Source organism: Balaenoptera ricei, chromosome 12, assembly GCF_028023285.1.
Source record: "Balaenoptera ricei isolate mBalRic1 chromosome 12, mBalRic1.hap2, whole genome shotgun sequence".
In the NCBI taxonomy this organism is placed as follows: domain Eukaryota; kingdom Metazoa; phylum Chordata; class Mammalia; order Artiodactyla; family Balaenopteridae; genus Balaenoptera; species Balaenoptera ricei.
The window spans coordinates 22594559-22612910 of NC_082650.1; the positions used below are offsets into that span (position 1 = coordinate 22594559).

General features: G+C 36.7%; 1 protein-coding gene across 3 annotated transcripts in view; it reads right to left on the reverse strand.

The window, feature by feature from the left end:
• Window positions 1–13715: 13715 nt before the first annotated feature.
• Window positions 13716–18352, reverse strand: part of ADGRG6 (adhesion G protein-coupled receptor G6) — a 140929-nt gene continuing 136292 nt past the window's right edge. For 2 of the 3 annotated variants that reach the window (XM_059941085.1, XM_059941084.1), the window contains exon 24: window positions 13716–16544. In XM_059941085.1, coding sequence (XP_059797068.1) covers window positions 16366–16544 — 179 coding nt within the window. In that variant the 3' untranslated portion in view covers window positions 13716–16365. The remainder of the gene's footprint in view (window positions 16545–18352) is intronic. The other variant, XM_059941086.1, reaches the window with a different exon arrangement.

Here is an 18352-nt window from a genome sequence, read left to right on the forward strand (position 1 = left end):
TGAGTGAGCCAGAGCCCCCGAAGCAGCTGCTCCTTTAACCCTGTCCTCTCTGGGTGGGAACTGACGCCCTCAGGTGACCTACATGCAGAGGCAGGGCCAAATCCAAAACTGGGAGCTGTGTGAACAAAGAAGAGAAAGGGAAATCTCTCCCAGCAGCCTCAGGAGCAGCAGATTAAATCTCCACAATCAACTTGATGTACCCTGCATCTGTGGAATACCTGAATGGACAACGAATCATCGCAAAATTGAGGCGGTGGACTTTGGGAGCAACTGTAGACTTGGGTTTGCTGTATGCGATTGACTGGTTTCTGGTTTTATGTTTATCTTAGTTTAGGATTTAGACTTTATTATCATTGGTAGATTTGTTTATTGATTTGGTTGCTCTCTTCCTTTATATATATATATATAGATATAGATATATTTTTCCTTTTTCTCTTTTCATGAGTATGTATGTGTATGCTTCTTTGTGTGATTTTGTCTGTATAGCTTTGCATTTACCATTTGTCCTAGGGTTCTGTCTGTCTGTTTTTTTTGTTTTTTGTTTTAGTATAGTTTTTAGCGCTTGTTATCACTGGTGGATTTGTTTTATGGTTTGGTTGCTCTCTCTTTCTTTCTTCTTTTTTTAATTACTTTTTAATTTTTTAATTTTTAATAATTTTTTTATTTTAATAACTTTATTTCTTTTTATTTTATTTTTTTCTTTCTTTTTTTCTCCCTTTTCTTCTGAGCTGTGTGGCTGACAGGGTCTTGGTGCTCTGGCTGGGTGTCAGGCCTGAACCTCTGAGGTGGGAGAGCCAAGTTCAGGACATTGGTCCACCAGAGACCTCCTTGCTCCATGTAATATCAAATGGCAAAAGCTCTCTCAGAGATCTCCATCTCAACATTAAGACCCAGCTCCACTCAACAACCAGCTAGCTACAGTGCTGGACACCCTATGCCAAACAACTAGCAAGACAGGAACACAACCCCACCTATCATCAGAGAGGCTGTCTAAGATCATAATAAGGTCACAGACACCCCAAAACACACCACCAGACGTGGTTCTGCCCACCACAAAGACCAGAACACAGGCACTAGTCCCCTCCACCAGGAAGCCTACACAACCCACTGAACCAATCTTAGCCACTGGGGGCAGACACCAAAAACAGTGGGAACTATGAACTTGCAGCCTGCAAAAAGGAGACCCCAAACACAGTAAGTGAAGCAAAATAAGAAGACAGAGAAACACATAGCAGATGAAGGAGCAAGATAAAAACCCACCAGACCAAACAAATGAAGAGGAAATAGGCAGTATACCTAAAAAAGAATTCAAAGTAATGATCGTAAAGATGATCCAAAATCTTGGAAATAGAATGGAGAAAATAAAAGAAATGTTTAACAAGGAACTAGAAGAACTAAAGAGCAAAAAAACAATGATGAACAACACAATAAGTGAAATTTAAAATTCTCTAGAAGGAATCAATAGCAAAATAACTGAGGCAGAAGAACGGATAAGTGACCTGAAAGATAAAATAGTGGAAATAACTACTGCAGGGCAGAATAAAGAAAAAAGAATGAAAAGAATTGAGGAGAGTCTCAGAGACCTCTGGGAAAACATTAAATGCACCAAAATTCGAATTATAGGGGTCCCAGAAGAAGAGAAAAAGAAAGAGACTAAGAAAATATTTGAAGAGATTATAGTTGAAAACTTCCCTTATATGGAAAAGGAAATAATCAAGTCCAGGAAACACAGAGAGTCCCATACAGGATAAATCCAAGGAAAACAAGCAAAGACACATATTAATCAAACTATCAAAAGTTAAATACAAAGAAAAAATATTAAAACCAGCAAGGGAAAATCAACAAATAACATACAAGGGAATCTCTATAAGGTTAACAGTTGATCTTTCAGCAGAAACTCTGCAAGTCACAAGGGAGTGGCAAGACATACTTAAAGTGATGAAAGGGGAAAACCTACAACCAAGATTACTCTACCCAGCAAGAATCTCATTCAGATTTGACGGAGAAATTAAAAGCTTTACAGACAAGCAAAAGCTAAGAGAATTCAGCACCACCAAACCAGTTTTACAACAAATGCTAAAGGAACTTCTCTAGGCAGGAAACACAAGTGAAGAAAAAGACCTACAATAACAAACCCAAAACATTTAAGAAAATGGGAATAGGAACATACATATCGATAATTACCTTAAATGTATATGGATTAAATGATCCAACCAAAAGACATAGACTGGATGAATGGATACAGAAACAAGACCCGTATATATGCTGTCTACAAGAGACCCACTTCAGACCTACAGACACATACAGACTGACACACATGTGGTCACCCTATTTTTGATAAAGGAGGCAAAAATATACAATGGAGAAAAGACAGTCTCTTCAATAAGTGGTGCTGGGAAAACTGGACAGCTACATGAAAAAGAATGAAATTAGAACACTCCCTAATACCATACACAGTAATAAACTCAAAATGGATTAGTGACCTAAATGTAAGGCCAGACACTACCAAACTCTTAGAGGAAAACATAGGCAGAACACTCTATGATATAAATCACAGCAAGATCCTTTTTGACCCACCTCCTAGAGAAATGGAAATAGAAACAAAAATAAAGTAATGGGACCTAATGGAACATAGAAGCTTTTGCACAGCAAAGGAAACCATAAACAAGACCAAAAGACAACCTTCAGAATGGGAGAAAATATTTTCAAATTAAGCAACTAACAAAGGATTAATCTCCAAAGTTTACAAGCAGCTCAATATCAAAAAAACAAACAACCCAATCCAAAAATGGGCAGAAGACCTAAATAGACATTTCTCCAAAGAAGATATACAGATTTCCAACAAACACATGAAAGGATTCTCAACATCACTAATCATTAGAGAAATGCAAATCAAAACTGCAATGAGGTATCACCTCACACCAGTCAGAATGGCCATCATCAAAAAATCTATAAACAATAAATGCTGGAGAGGGTGGGGAGAAAAGGGAACCCTCTTGCACTGTTGGTAGAATGTAAATTGATAAAGCCACTATGGAGAACAGTATGGAGGTGCCTTAAAAAACTAAAAATAGAACTACCATACTACCCAGGAATCCCACTACTGGGCATATACCCTGAGAAAACCATAATTCAAAAAGAGTCATGTACCACAATGTTCATTGCAGCTCTATTTACAATAGCCAGGACATGGAAGCAACCTAACTGTCCATCGACAGATGAATGGATAAAGAAGATGTGGCACATATATACAATGGAATATTACTCAGCCATAAAAAGAAACGAAATTGAGTTATTTGTAGTGAGGTGGATGGACCTAGAGTCTGTCATACAGAGTGAAGTAAGTCAGAAAGAGAAAAACAAATACCATATGCTAACATATATATATGGAATCTAAAAAAAAAAAAAAACGTTATGAAGAACCTAGGGGCAGGACAGGAATAAAGACACAGACGTAGAGAATGGACTTGAGGACACGGGGAGGGGGACGGTTAAGCTGGGACGAAGTGGGAGAGTGGCATGGACATATATATACTACCAGATGTAAAATAGATAGATAGTGGGAAGCAGCTGCATAGCACAGGGAGATCAGCTCAGTTCTTTGTGACCACCTATAGGGGTGGGATAGGGAGGGTTGGAGAGAGACGCAAGAGGGAGGAGATATGAGGATATATGTATATGTCTAGCTGATTCACTTTGTTATGAAGCAGAAACTAACACACCATTGTAAAGCAGTTATAGTACAATAAAGATGTTAAAAATAAAATAAAATAAAATAAAATAAAATAAAATACAAGGTTTGTACTAAAAAAAAAAAAATTAGTTTTAGCTTGCCAATTTATACACACAGAAAGAAAGCCCACTGGGATTTTTAATAGGATTGAATTGAATGTATAGATTAATTTGAAGAGGAGTGATATTTTTATATTATTAACTTTTAAAATCTATGAACATGGTATATATCTCCATTTTATTCAGGTCATCTTTCATTTTTGTCAAAAATGCTTTACATTTGTCAATGTAGAGATCTTGCACATTTTTCTCTATATTTATTATGTTTATGCAATTGCAAATGGTATTTTATATAATTTTATTTTCATACAACTTATTGATATAAATAAATAAATAAAATGAATGCCAAAAAAAGAAATAGATAGTAGAGTTTTGACATATAGAAATACAAAAGTACATCTGATTTTTTATTTGACATTTTATCCAGTAACCTATTAAATTTATTTACTAATTCTAATAATTTATTTATGACTCGTAGATTTTCTGGGTACAGAATCACATTATCTATCTATACACAAATAAACTTTTATTTTTTCCTTCTTAATCCTCATAATTTCCTTTTTTTTCTTGCCTTGTTGTTCTGCTAAGACCTACTGAATAGATGTGATATTGGCATGCATCCTTTCTTGTTCCAAAATGCAGGGGAAACTTCTAATATTTTAATATTAAATCTGATATTTACTGTAGTTTTATTTTGTAGATAACATTTCCTTGTAGTTTGCTAACAGGTGTTCATGATAAAGAGGACTTTTCTATATCTATTGAGATGATAATATGGTTTTTCTACCTTATTCTGTTTACATCACAGTGATTGTCTAAAATGAAACCCATCTTGGTTATTACTCCTATTCAACATTGAACTGGTGGTTTTATCCAGTGAAGTAAAATAAAAAGAAATAAAAGTCATCCAGACTGGAAAGAAAGAATTAAAATTGTCTTTATTCCTGGACGACACAATTGTATATATAGAACATCCAATGGAATCTATAAAATAGCTACTAGAACTCAGATAAAATCAAATAAAGTCTATAAACTCTCCCCTGAAAAATGATGACACAAAAACATGTTAAAATAGCTTTGGGGAATTAGCAGACCCCTGAGAGCTCATGCATGGAACATGGTTTTAAAACAGTGTCCTGCACATGCACCCCAATGTTCATTGCAGCACTATTTACAATAGCCAGGTCATGGAAGCAACCTAAATGCTCATTGACAGATGAATGGATAAAGAAGTTGTGGTACATATATACAATGGAATATTACTCAGCCATAAAAAGGAACGAAATTGAGTCATTTGTTGAGACGTGGATGGATCTAGACACTATCATACAGAGTGAAGTAAGTCAGAAAGAGAAAAACAAATATCGTATATTAACGTATGTATGTGGAGCCTAGAAAAATGGTACAGATGAGCCGGTTTGCAGGGCAGAAGTTGAGACACAGATGTAGAGAACAGACATATGGACACCAAGGGGGGAAAACTGCGGTGGGGTGGGGATGGTGGTGTGCTGAATTGGGCGATTGGGATTGACATGTATACACTGATGGGTATAAAATTGATGACTAATAAGAACCTGCAGTATAAAAAGACAAACAAAACAACTAATACTAAACTTTCATTGGGTTATTTGTATGGAAATATGCTAATATAAATGTTTCAGACATTACATGAAATTTCTAAAAATCTTATATGTTCTGGTATAATGTTATAAGTCATAATTCTAGTTATTACTTTAAAATGTATATCTCAGAAAAAAAAAAAAAGGAAACAGGCATGAACAATTAAATTATGGGCACATAAATTTGGGAAAGCAGGGGAAAAAAGCTAATTTTTTAATAGCCTGGTTTCCTAGGAATGGTTTAATTAGGTTTATCGTCAGCATTTTCACTATAAAATGTTAATAAAGTATCAGATATTTGAAAGATTTTAATATGACACAAAAAGAAAACATAAAAAAATAAAACAGTATCCTGGGGAGTGCTGTCCACCCACACATGGGTAAATGAAAGATCATCACAATTTCAGGGACTGTGTGCATGTCAGGAAGGAGGAGGTAAGGGCTTCAGTGGAAGATATGATAAGAAATGAGGCTAGAGATGCAGGCAGGAGTGAGGTGAACCCACAGAGCACTGGTCTGACTTGATCAGGTTTATGTTTTAGGAAAAAAAAATCATTCCTGTGTTACAGGAGATAGAGTGCCAGGTGGGTAGACAGAGGAAGAAAGTAGTTAGAAGGCTAATGTGGAAATCCAGGGCAAAAATAATAAAAACCACTATGGAAATTTCCTTATGGAGGCTTGAACTTCATATTGCCTGGTTTCATATTTTCATTTATCCTTTTTTTATAGGAAAAAAGAATGTCGATAACTTTTATGACCATTTCCCGTGTAAGATCTGCCAATGGTCAGTAGATGACTTTTCTTTTACTTTTTCGCCTAATGAAGGATGAAAAATAAATTGAAAGTTCTTCTACTCAAAGTTTCTTTTTGTTGTTACTGATGATGTTGTTGAGGGATTCTGCTGGCTTACTCTGCAGATCCCTCATCTATTTAGAAAAATTTGTTCCTTTGTTTAAGGACTAGACAAATGCCTGGACACGGGTTTTTGCCCGACAAGGAATTATGGGAGTAAGAAAGACCAAGAAACCTGCGCACATTTCACCTGCCTTCACAGACCCAGGAAGAAGCATAATGGATAGGGAGGGGAGGGTCAGGACTCCTTTCAGTTGCTGTAGCACCTGCAGTGAAGCCACAGACACACCTGTCCTGCCCGCTGCCTTCAGTAGGAGCAGGTGTCACCAGCTTAGACCCCGGGGTCCAGCTGGACACGGGGTGTTTTCTGTCTTTGGGAGGCTGACTGAGAGCGTGCTAGTAATATCTAAGCAGAGCTTGCTCTTCGCATTTAATAGAAATTAAATGCATGGAATGTGACGTATTCTGTCTGTAGTTTCCCTCTCATTTGTGAAGAAGATTTGCGGGACAATGTCGTCTGGCACAAAAAGAAAACCCAAGATTGTTTTATTTTATAAATCCATGATTTCCATGAATTCATTTCTCATGGGAAATGTCAACTTATTGATTTGACTTCTTTCCCATTAGATCATGCTATCATCCTTGAAAAGCTATTTCGTTGGTTTTAAGAATAGGGAACTAAATGTGGTAAGGACTTGCTGACATATTTGAAATCAGGAGAATAAGCAACTCTGAGTACATTTAACTTTGCTTTCTTTTAGCATATATTATAAAGATTGCAAAAGACCATATTGATATTTGCTCAAAGTAAGAAACAATTTAGTGGAGTACCTCTGCAAGAATTGTGGAGACAAATAGATGCACCGGGCATGAAAATGGAAAAGTAAATTATCTTCATATATTTGGAACAACTGTTATTAATCTACCTACACAGGGGAAGACCTTGCCTCTTTCCACAAAACATCAGTAAGTTAACTCTACATATAAAAGAGACAGGAAGGAAAATTAGACAATAATGTAGGAATAAAATGCACAAAATATGTTAAATTTGAGATCTACTGAGTGGGAAGGGGAACCTTAAATCAGGTCTCTTAAGACTCTTTAAATAATTTCAGTGCCTTAGAAATGAAGGACTGTTTCAAGGTAATTTTTCAACCTAATCCCCACAACTGTATGAGGTGTTATAAGATATAAATGAAGAAAATAAAATCCCCATAATTATATAAGTTATTATAAAGCATAGACGATGAAAAAATTAATAAACAACAAGAATACTTTGCCTCAGATTCCTCAGACTTGTGCCTCTGTGCCCAGACAGTTCTAAAGAGAATTTTGATGCTGAAAAAGCCCTGACTCCACATGCCCTTCAAGCCCAGGGCAGGTATTTCTGGGGAAGAAGATGCAAAGTGAGGTGAGACAGAGCTTTCCACTCTCCTGGAGAATCTTTGGAATCTGAAGGTAAAACTGTTTCAGTGTTTGGTTTCTATTAATGAAATTTCCATGAACAAAACTACTTGATTTTGGACTTGCCAAGCCTCCACAATCTTACAATCCAATTCCTTGAAATAAAACTCTCTTTATATATACACATATCCTGTTGGTTTGGTTTCTCTGGAGAAGCCTGAATAATCAAGAATGTTAGATCTGTTATATAGTACATAACATATATGTACACACACACTATGCGACCACTGAAATGAATGAGCTCTACTGCCCCCCACATCAAGTTAAAACTAGCCTGCTGACCAAGTGAACAGAACATCCTTTTAGGAGGATGCCAGCCATGCCCTGGTTGTCTCTAGGTTTGAGGTTCAGGGTTCAAGAGAGAAGACAATAATCTCAGCTAAATGCTTGAGTTGCTTTCTTCTCGGTGAAGGAAGCAAACAGAACTCCACTTTGCATTCTTGGACCATTTTCATTTGCCTGAACAACATGGAACAATTTTTAAGGGAAGAACTATTTCATGAAACCTCACAGTTCATTTTCATGAGTTTTAGGAAATAGCACTACCATCATTTAGGAAACAGATTCTGGGTCCCTGCCCACCCCAACGCGAGCCTTTTAGAGGTTTGTGCTAACAAAAATTTAGAAGGAAAGAGGGATTAGGGTCCAGTAGATTTGCCCTGCTATTTTGCTGTGACTGAAGAAAGCAAGACTTTGCACATCCTAATTCTACCCAGAAGCACTTGGAAGCCCTGAAAACCCCTCACACCGGTGAGAGTAATGGACAGAAAAGGGGTGATTGAAAACAAGGAGAGGCCATGAAATACAGCTTCCTCCCCATGACTCTGGGCTCATCACAGCCCCCTTCACCCCACATACATGCTAAGTGAGATATGGGGAAAATTAACTTGAGGATTAGGGAGAGAATGTCTAAACTTCAAGTGCTCTTTTTGAGTAAACAGGGATCATGTAAAACAGCAGAACCAAAGTTAGGAAAAAGATCCTGTGAAGGAAAAAAAGTTAGAAGTGAATTGGGAATTATTTGGAAGAATGAAAGCCACAACTATGTTAGCAATCCCTTATAGCTTTTGCGGATAAGGAAAAAAAAACAACCAACCAACACTTTGTAACTACAAACTGAGTTTTCTATAACTGTGGCAAAGACCTAGTAAAACATTGTCTAACCCTTGTTTGGAATCCTTGCTTGGAATCGTTCTTGAGAAAATGTCCTTTTTACAATTCTTTATTTAGAAAACATTCTGTGTATATAGTTTTCTACCAAAGTTTTTGAAGAAATAATTTTCTATTACCTTCAGATTAAAATGTTAACTGGAAGTGGGCTAATCAAATAGTGACAACTTCTACTTGCAGAAATAGATCTGTTACTTTAAAAACAAATATTAAGATACTACTCTGGTAGCTGTATTGACCTCTAAGCTGTTCAAGCATCCCTCTCACCTTGCTCCACATCTTTGTATTGCCATAGATGATTTCCCATTGTAATGGGAAATCTGTAAACTGGTGTTTAATACAAATTAGGAGACTCTCAGGGTCCTTGAAAAGGAATCACATGAAATATTATGTCTTTAAAATGCTTCTTGGATCTTTGGCAATGAGTTGTGCACTAGGAACTGCCCTCCATAACTTATGCGCACACAGCTGTCTCTAATTTGAACGCAAACCTGGCCGAGGCATCCAGAGCAAAGGTAAATAAGCTCTTCTGCACCGTGGGGCACGTCCATGTGCGTTTATTACATGACACCTACTGGTTTTGTCTTTCTCACTTACCCAGCAAGAGACCCTGAATTGCCCATCTGAGGCACATTCTTGGCAACTGTCGAATCTGTTTTGCTTGCTGTCTTCATATTTCCTGCTGATCTGTTTTCTTCTTTCCCTCTGTGGACCATGCACAGCGTTGTAACACAGCTGGGGAGGAGAAATGGGACTTTTGTACCTATGTTGGGAGGATCATTAATTCCACAGATTTGCCGAAAGAAAACCGGGATTTTAATTCTGATTTTCACAATGAGTAAGTACTGCCTTACTGCTGGGGCATCTTCTCTTTTGTATTTGAGAGTGACTCTTCCTATTAATTTTATCTGCAAAAGATGTTAATTAGTGCCCTGAAAATACTGAAGTGTTTGTATAGAAAAGGCGTTTATTTTGGAAATAAAAAAGACATAAAGATGTTAAAAAAAAAAAAAAGACATAGAATGCATGCATTCCCTTGAAAAATTCAGATTGAACAAGATCAAATGATTTGCTTGACATTTAGTTTTTGGGTCTTTGGATTCTGTGTTTAAATAAAAATGACTAGAATTTTTCTATTTAAAGAAGTTAACGGGAACTATAAAATTCTAGTGCTGAAAACATTTTAGCTCGTAAGCAGCTTCTTTTATTTACCAGATAAATAAACTGAGGCCCACAGCAGAGAGGTGACATACTAAAGTCACAGAGCACAGACCATTACCAGTGACCTTTCTTCTACATTCTGTGATTCCTTCAGAGTGAAGGAACTGTTGGCTTTAGCAAAATGGGGTCAATCTACCTTTGTAAGCCTTAAACAACAGTAATTCTATATGACTGCTTTCTCTAGTTCTTCTCATCCTTACTAGTTAACAGTATCACAGCTCACCATCCTTCCTGCAGGTTGTACCATGGCTTTCTCACTGGTGGAAACTGCTAGACAGATAGTAATAGAACCCAGGCTAGTAAGTTGGTTGGTATCTCAGTTTATTCTTTATTTGCAATGAGTTAGCCAGAGCAAAAACATATTTATCAGAAGTTCATACAAAGCAAGTCTAGCAAATATTGGATTTTCGTTAACCAATTACCACTGTTCTCTCAGCAACCTAACAGCCATTCAAGGAAACTGATGAATTTATCAAATGGGGATGAAAAGAAAGATTTTTCAAATGATCAGTTCAGCTTGGTTTCTAAAACATCTCTTGACTTTACGTAGTAAAAGTAGATAGAGAAAAATATCCCTTGGTCCCAGATTCTTCAAAGTCTGGTCACAGGGCTCCACAAGGACCCTTTGTGCTCGTACATTAAATTCCCTATTGAAGCCAGTTTGAGCCAGAAAACAGTTCCCAAGACAATTGCTCAAAAGCAGGTTTGTGTACTTATTCATCTCAGACTTCGGTTGAACCTAGTTCCTTTCCCAAAACTGTTAAAAAAAGATTTAGAGTGAACATCAAACTTGGTATCGTCTTGCTCTTATCTTACTTGCCTGCATCATATAAGGTGACATTTAGCAATGTGGGTAAAGTATCTTGAACTGTGTAATGCTAATATGTTTTTTCCTCTTTACTTTGTATTTCTAGTCCATATTCTTACAAACTCACACAAATCCGAGGTACTCTGAGATCTACTTTTCCAAAATATAAAATGCAAATGGACCAGGTAAACTCCATATAAATTCAATAAACATAGGGCTTCCCTGGTGGCACAGTGGTTAAGAATCTGCCTGCCAATGCAGGGGACACGGGTTCAAGCCCTGGTCCGGGAAGATCCCACATGCCATGGAGCAGCTGAGCCCGTGCGCCACAATTACTGAGCCTGCGCGTCTGGAGCCTATGCTCCGCAACAAGAGAGGCCGCGATAGTGAGAGGCCCGCGCACCGCGATGAAGAGTGGTCCCCACTTGCCACAACTAGAGAAAGCCCTCGCACAGAAACGAAGACCCAACACAGCCATAAATAAATAAATTAAAAAAAAAAAAATTCAATAAACATGAACAAAGCACTAAGCACTGGTTATGTAGCCAGCAGTATGCTATCACCTATGAAAATGATGAGAATAAACATAACCCAGTGCATCAGACTTTAATATTAATGTCATTCAGTAGAAGAGCCACACATATGAAAATTAAAAAACCAAAAATACAGTATAACGTGTCACGTTTAAGTGCTCTAGACATTGCAGGCACTTACTATTTATTGCTGTTAACAGTATTATGGGAGACAATGTATTAACTCTAACTTGGCAGTAATGATTACATTTCAGATCTTTACAGATAAACTGATTTTTTTTTAGTTAAAATAGTTTCAAATGTGTCAGATCTGTCAGTTCAGGCCAGTGAACTCCTTGTAGGAAGGTTACAGGGTTGTCGTCACTTAATATCCTTGATTGATTGATTGAACTTTAGGACGATGAAGCAGGAAAATACTGTAGTGCTCTGGAGATCTTTCTTTTGTTCCTAGAGTACTTAAACTCTTTATTTTGTTATTATTGTGTTATTTTCTCACACGGTGTGACTATATATATCAATATTAAATTATATTTAATGTGAATATCAAATATTCTATTCTCACTGATATCCTGAATTTATAAAAATCATTTAAATTAATTCATGATGAAAATAAGCCAACCAGAAGATGTAACTTAAAAGATTAAAAAGATTGTGGGGTAAGTGTGCAATCATTTGTCATCCAATTATTCACAAATGTTTAAGATAAATCAATAAGGTTTGAGACTTTAGAATATTAAATGTTTGGTTATGAACTTGAAATAAACTAGTTTTTCAAAACACACCAAATAAAAAATTTTAATAAAATGATTTGGAGAATGTACTTGCAAAAGCTACTCTAAGGGCAAACACCATTTACCAGCTTATTTGACTTAATTTAGCCAAGGATTTGCATTCCCCATAAGGTTGTTTCAAATTTTAATTTTACTCATATCCCCATCCTGATACTACCGCCCTTACAATACCCAACTTGTGAAATGAGCCTCTAATTATTTTAATTGATAAAAATCAGGAAACTCAACACTGCCTCACTATCAGCCCCTCTATACCTCCTTGCTCATCTAATAACCTGTTCTTCAAACTCAGGAGGAAGCTATGCCTCTTCTCTTTGCCAGGGCTAACCCTGTCCCTGTAACTCTCATCATCCTCACCCTTGCACCTTCACATTTATTCTTATTTTTTCTCTAGGGAAGCATAACAAGAAAACGGTTAAGTATTCTTCCTCGAGATGAAGAGGGAGGGAGGGAAGGAAGAGAGAAAGAGGGAAGAAGTGAGAAAAGCAGGAAAGTTGGGGGGAGGTAGACAGAGAAAGGGAGGGAGGGGGACAGAAAGAAGGAGAGAGAGATTTAGTGCTTCTACCCAAGAAAAATAGAATGTTACCCGACTGGAAACACGGGCATTCTTCCAAAACACGGTATTTACAAAGCCCAATTCCTTCAGATTTCAAACTACTACAAATACAGGTCAGCCTGCAAATCAAATAAGTGTTTCCCACCTACTTCTCACTGCTGCTCCCTCAGCTTTAACCTGCTGTATGTAACTGCAAATGAAGCTTCAGCAAATGTTTGCCTGTTTTCCTAATACGGCTTGGCCAGGAGTTGTGAATGTTGGCTCAGAAGACCTGAGCGAGCAGTGACCAGCCAACAAGCCTCACAGCTTAGCACTGAGTAGGGCCGTGAGCCAGAGTGGGCCTTGGCTCTCTGCAGAAGAGAGTTATCCTAAATAATCACAGCAAAAGGAAGTAAGGAGGTTCTGTTCTACTCATGCAAGTCAAGTTGGCTAAATTCTGTCATTTTCTAAGCCTCCTATAAATGTGAAAAAAACATCCCATGACCTAACTTCTATGTAGTATTATTGATTTGTTTCCCTTTAAGGATGCTGAAGACTTCCCAAAAAGGAAACCTACATTACTTCTAATTTGCCACAGAGCTTGGCTTTGCATCAGTCATCTTAAGAAAATCTAAGAACTTCAAAATGCATTAATCCCCAGTGAACTGAATCTTTCTAAAATATTCATTTTTAGTGTTTTGGCAAAGTAGCCCCATGTCACTAGCTTAATTGCTGCCAGGTTATTTTCCAGCTGTCAAATAATCTTTTCCTATTTAAGAGTCAGAAATAAAAACATTCACTCAAAAAGGAATTGAATAATTTGGATCACAAACAACATAAGTATTTATTTGAAAAACATTTTCTATTTAAGTAAAATGGCAAATCAGGTATAGTAGCTTCTTACTACTAATTCTAATTTGCACTCACAGTCACTTTTTATTCATCAAATTCAGAGATACTGCTACAGAAAACTATTTCACAAAGTATTTAGAAAAAAATATATACAGTCTCTCTGATAGAAAGTTAATTAAAATAACAAAGCCAGGCAATATAAATGTAAGATATAAAACAAGCTCACATTTATAAACACAAATAAATAAATATATACAAAAGAATCTATGCCAACATTGAACAAATAAAAGCTTTACAATGCAAGTCATCGTGACAACAATGGAAAATATCTCAGGATCTTAGACTGACTCTAACATAATGTTAAAAAAAAGGAAAAAGAAGAAAATAAAAAACAACCCAAAATACCCCAGAGAGTCTAAATTGATATTATTCTAAAAGTTAAGCTAAACTAAATTTTGGCTCCACAGCTAAATTCCTGTATTTCTGTTCTGAGGGGGGGCCAAATGAAGGTGAGCTCTACATGTGCAGAACTGAGGGTAGAATTTGACTCAGTTTTTTAAGTCCACTTGCAAATGTTTCTATTCAGCTGTTTATCCTTTTTTTTTTTTTTTTCCTTACCTGATTACTGGAAATTTATAAAGTGGAGGTGATACTGTTGTCAAATTTGAAAAAAAAAAAAAAGTTTTCCCAGATCTGCATGAATACGAGTAGAAATCAAAGCTATTTTTAAAGCTATCTCTTAATTACTTTTAACTCAATAAGCACTTTGAGTAGAAATCTCACAGTCAAAAGCTAATTAAATTCTACCATCTCTAAGGTTTGGGGGAAAGTATATGAAGATTCAGTGACTATTTAAGGTTAATTTTCATCTAGATGTAACCTCTGCCAAAATAAGCAGCCTGTTAATATATATGCCTAGAGAAAAGGAAATGGCTCTACTGTAGGGTCTTAGTGACCTTAGATTTACTATCCTTTCCTACTATCTACACCCCTCCCCTGTGAAGGCCAAGCTGGGCAATGCTCCTGTCTTCCAGATCAGTGTTTCAGGATGCTACAAAATGGAACAGTATGAAAACCCATTAGCACATTATCATCCATTTAAGTCTGGCCAAAAGCTTCATGATCGAAGATCAGCAAAAGCTGAGAGGCCCCTTGTTTGCTGCATAGCCTAAAAGCTTTCCTATGTCTCAGACTGAGAGCTACCTGCTTCCTGCACAGAGAGAAAGGTCCCCAGGTGCTTAGTCTGGCTTCTGCCTTTAAGCAGTTTGGTTCTGCCAGAATGTCTCATCTTCTCATCACTTAGGCTGCCACCTCCCAGAACCTGAAATGTCTCAGATAACCCAGAGCAAATGTAAAGGTACAGCATGTACTGAGACCGATTTCTGAGAAACTGGATATGAGTCCGTCATTTAAGAACAATTAAAATGTGGTCTCTTACACGTTCACTGGCAAGCATATTACTCAGGATAGTTTGACAGTTAGGTTAAGCTGCTTAATATTATGCATGGCTTATATGCAGAAACCTAATCCATAAATAACACCCCATCTGTCTTGCCAGACCTCCTCTGGCTCTTATAATCAGAGGACTTATGTACAAATAGTTTGCAGACTGGCAAGTGTAGACCCACACATTTATAAATTATTTTGATTATGATAAGTCACCCACCTAAGTCTCAGTTTATATTCTTTGGAACAAAACTCTGGAAAGAGGAAGTAAGGGGCTTTTCATTTGTGCAAATGGAAATGTCTTAAAAAGTCTCTGGAGCAAAGACAAGACCATAGAGTCTCAATGGTTGTTTTTCCCGAAAGGGAGAGACTACTGTACACAGCGTGCCTAATGGAAATCCACATTCCTCCCATGAGCCCGCAGCTCAATGTACAGCAGAGCAGCAAAAGCAGAGGTGTAAGAGGGTCATTCTTCAGCTCCTGGGAGCTCCACTCTAATGCAACATCAACACTAAACTTGATTCAAATGTATAGGACTAAATTATAATTAATGACGACGTTTAAGCCTTGTGTCTTGAATAGGATAAGTGAAATAACATGGCCTCATATTAACTGGGTCAACATTTTGGGAATTCTTTCTTTCTTAAGCATGTTGTGGTCTTCAGGGTTAAACATCTGAGATAATAAGAAAATATTCCTTTCTAAACTTTGAGTCAGACATTAAATATTCTTTTGTATCTGTGGTTGAAATTTCATTAAAAAAGAGGAAATGCTTAATGCATTCATAGAAACTAGCACTGAGATGGGACTTGTGGGCATCCAAGATAGTTATAAATATTAGTATGCTTTTGATTGCAGAGAAAGATGATGGAGCAAATGGCCATATCCAAATCTAATTATTATGTGGGGTGTGAATGAGCTCTAAACTAGGGCTTGTCCCAAGCTCGGTCTGTCCCTTGCCCTCTAATTTTAATATTCCACCCCACAGCCCAAGTTCTGATTGATCCATTCAATCATATATTTAAAAAATCCTATCCCCTGTGGCTACTGAGTCATGCTGCTCTTAGTACTGAAGTTTAGTGATGGTGGAAACTCCCCCATGGAAGAAATACACTGAAAAGACAGATTTTGAATTTCACAGAAGCCTTCCTCACAAAACACATTCTTCATATATATGCAGTTACCTAGGTAATACCACGTTTACATCTGCTAGTCAGAGTTTTCACAGCTTGCACATCTTCACGTTGCTGCAGACTGATGTCTCTTTCTTTTATTAAAGATATTAAAACTTTGTGCTGTGGCTGAAGGTGTCTGACATGATAATATTTTTATAGAAATTATCTGAATGAGCATTGCAATAACCCTTGACCTTATCAATGACCTGATGGACAGGGATGATTGATGTTTGTTCTCCATCAGCATGGGTCAGTTTTGATGAGGACTTGTCCATGGAAGCATTGTCTGCAAGAAATGATACAAGAAATTAGGCTGCAAGATGAGCTGGTGACACGCCTAAGGGCTACCGTTCTGGACGCTCTATTTTGCACATTAAAGAAGATCACAAAGGAAATGAAGCTCTACTTCTCTCTTAGTTTAGGTAAGAGGCAGCACTAAAATTTCATGTTTTTCATCTTCAAAGTGCACCCTTGCATATGAAAGAATGTTAACGTGCCTTCTAGTAATTTGTGTTGGGAGTTGTTTTAAGAAATATTCTTGTAAGTGGTATTTTTCAAAGAGCCAGTGAATAGAATAATCAGAAAATTGCTGCAAAAATATATGTGGCAAATCAATCAAACAAGGTAGTAACAGATTATATAACAAATGAATTAAAAGGTGCTGAAATATCTGTGGAAGAAATGATATGATATCTATGATATGTTTTCAAAGTAATACAGGGAGGGGAAAATGGGTAGGTGGCTATGAGTTGATATGAACAAGGAGATTCATTATATTATCCTCTCTATTTTTCATATGTTTGACACTTTTCATAATACAATTTTTAATAAAATATAATTTAAAGAATTTTGGAAAAGACAAGTGAATAAAAAAACATAAAGGCTATTTTGAACACATTTTCTCATGGAAAAAACCTGTGAAATGATTGCAATATAGTAAAAAGGTATCTTTTATTAATTATTTTTAAATTATAAAAATCAAAATTATCTGTATCAGAAATATTTTAAGTATATATTTTCTTTAACTATACTACAGTCTCAGAATGATGTTATTGCTGGCAGCACTAATATCAGAGCAATTGATAGCAATAAAGAACTGCTAAATATATTTCTGTTCTGAATTTCCCAATATCACATATTTAAACATTATTTTCCTAGACCCAAAGCTTTCTAAAAGTGGTACAGCTAGTGCCCTGAAGCTCAGCTAAGCACTATTATCTACAAATACATATGGCTGTCTTCATGTATCTTATAGGTATCTGCTTTCCACATTTTGGAGAAAAATGCTGTCTTAAAATTAACTACAGAGATTTCACATCAATGAAAGAGCAAATGACCTTCTACAAAGTACTCAGTTCCCTACAGTTGTATCTTTTCTAGTCACTGTGGAAGAGGCAAAAACTCTATCATGAAAACCTGCTTCTAGGAATCATGGCTGAAAAATTGGAATGTTCACTCTAGGTGTTTTATATTTTGAGTAAGTTTGACCCACTAAGTGACATAACATTAAAAATCCTCAATAATTGGTAAAAGCCATCATCATTTTATCTGTTGTCTTTGGAAACGGCTCAAATTGTTCAACTGTGGTCTTGGTGTTGGAGCAGACACTAAATAAAATGAAGGCTAAAATAGAAAATGGAGTGTCCATCCCACTAAAGGAAGCAAGAGAGAACAGACGGCCTTTGCGAAGAGTGGGCAGACCGAAGCATGGTGGAATGATTATGTCCCAGGATTGGTGAGAAAAAAGCTCAGGGAGTCATTTTATAAGGGCCCCTTCCCATTCGGCTCTCAGCAAGCTGATTGATTCTGTGCTTTCCTTTAGTTCATACGTTCACTAGCCATTGGTTTTCTGTTGGGAATTTTTCTACTGACTTAAATCTCAATAATGAACAATTTGTACTTGGTGTTTTTAGAAAGCCACACATCCTCAAAGAAACTTCAAGGATATAATCATTCTGCTTCACTGACAACTTCCAGGGTCACATACTTTTTAGAGATTTTGACCAGTTCCATTCCAAATACGTGACCCAGTTTTCTGGGTCTTCACAGTCTAAGAAGGTAAAATTCTGAGCAAGGTTTGTATTTCAATATATA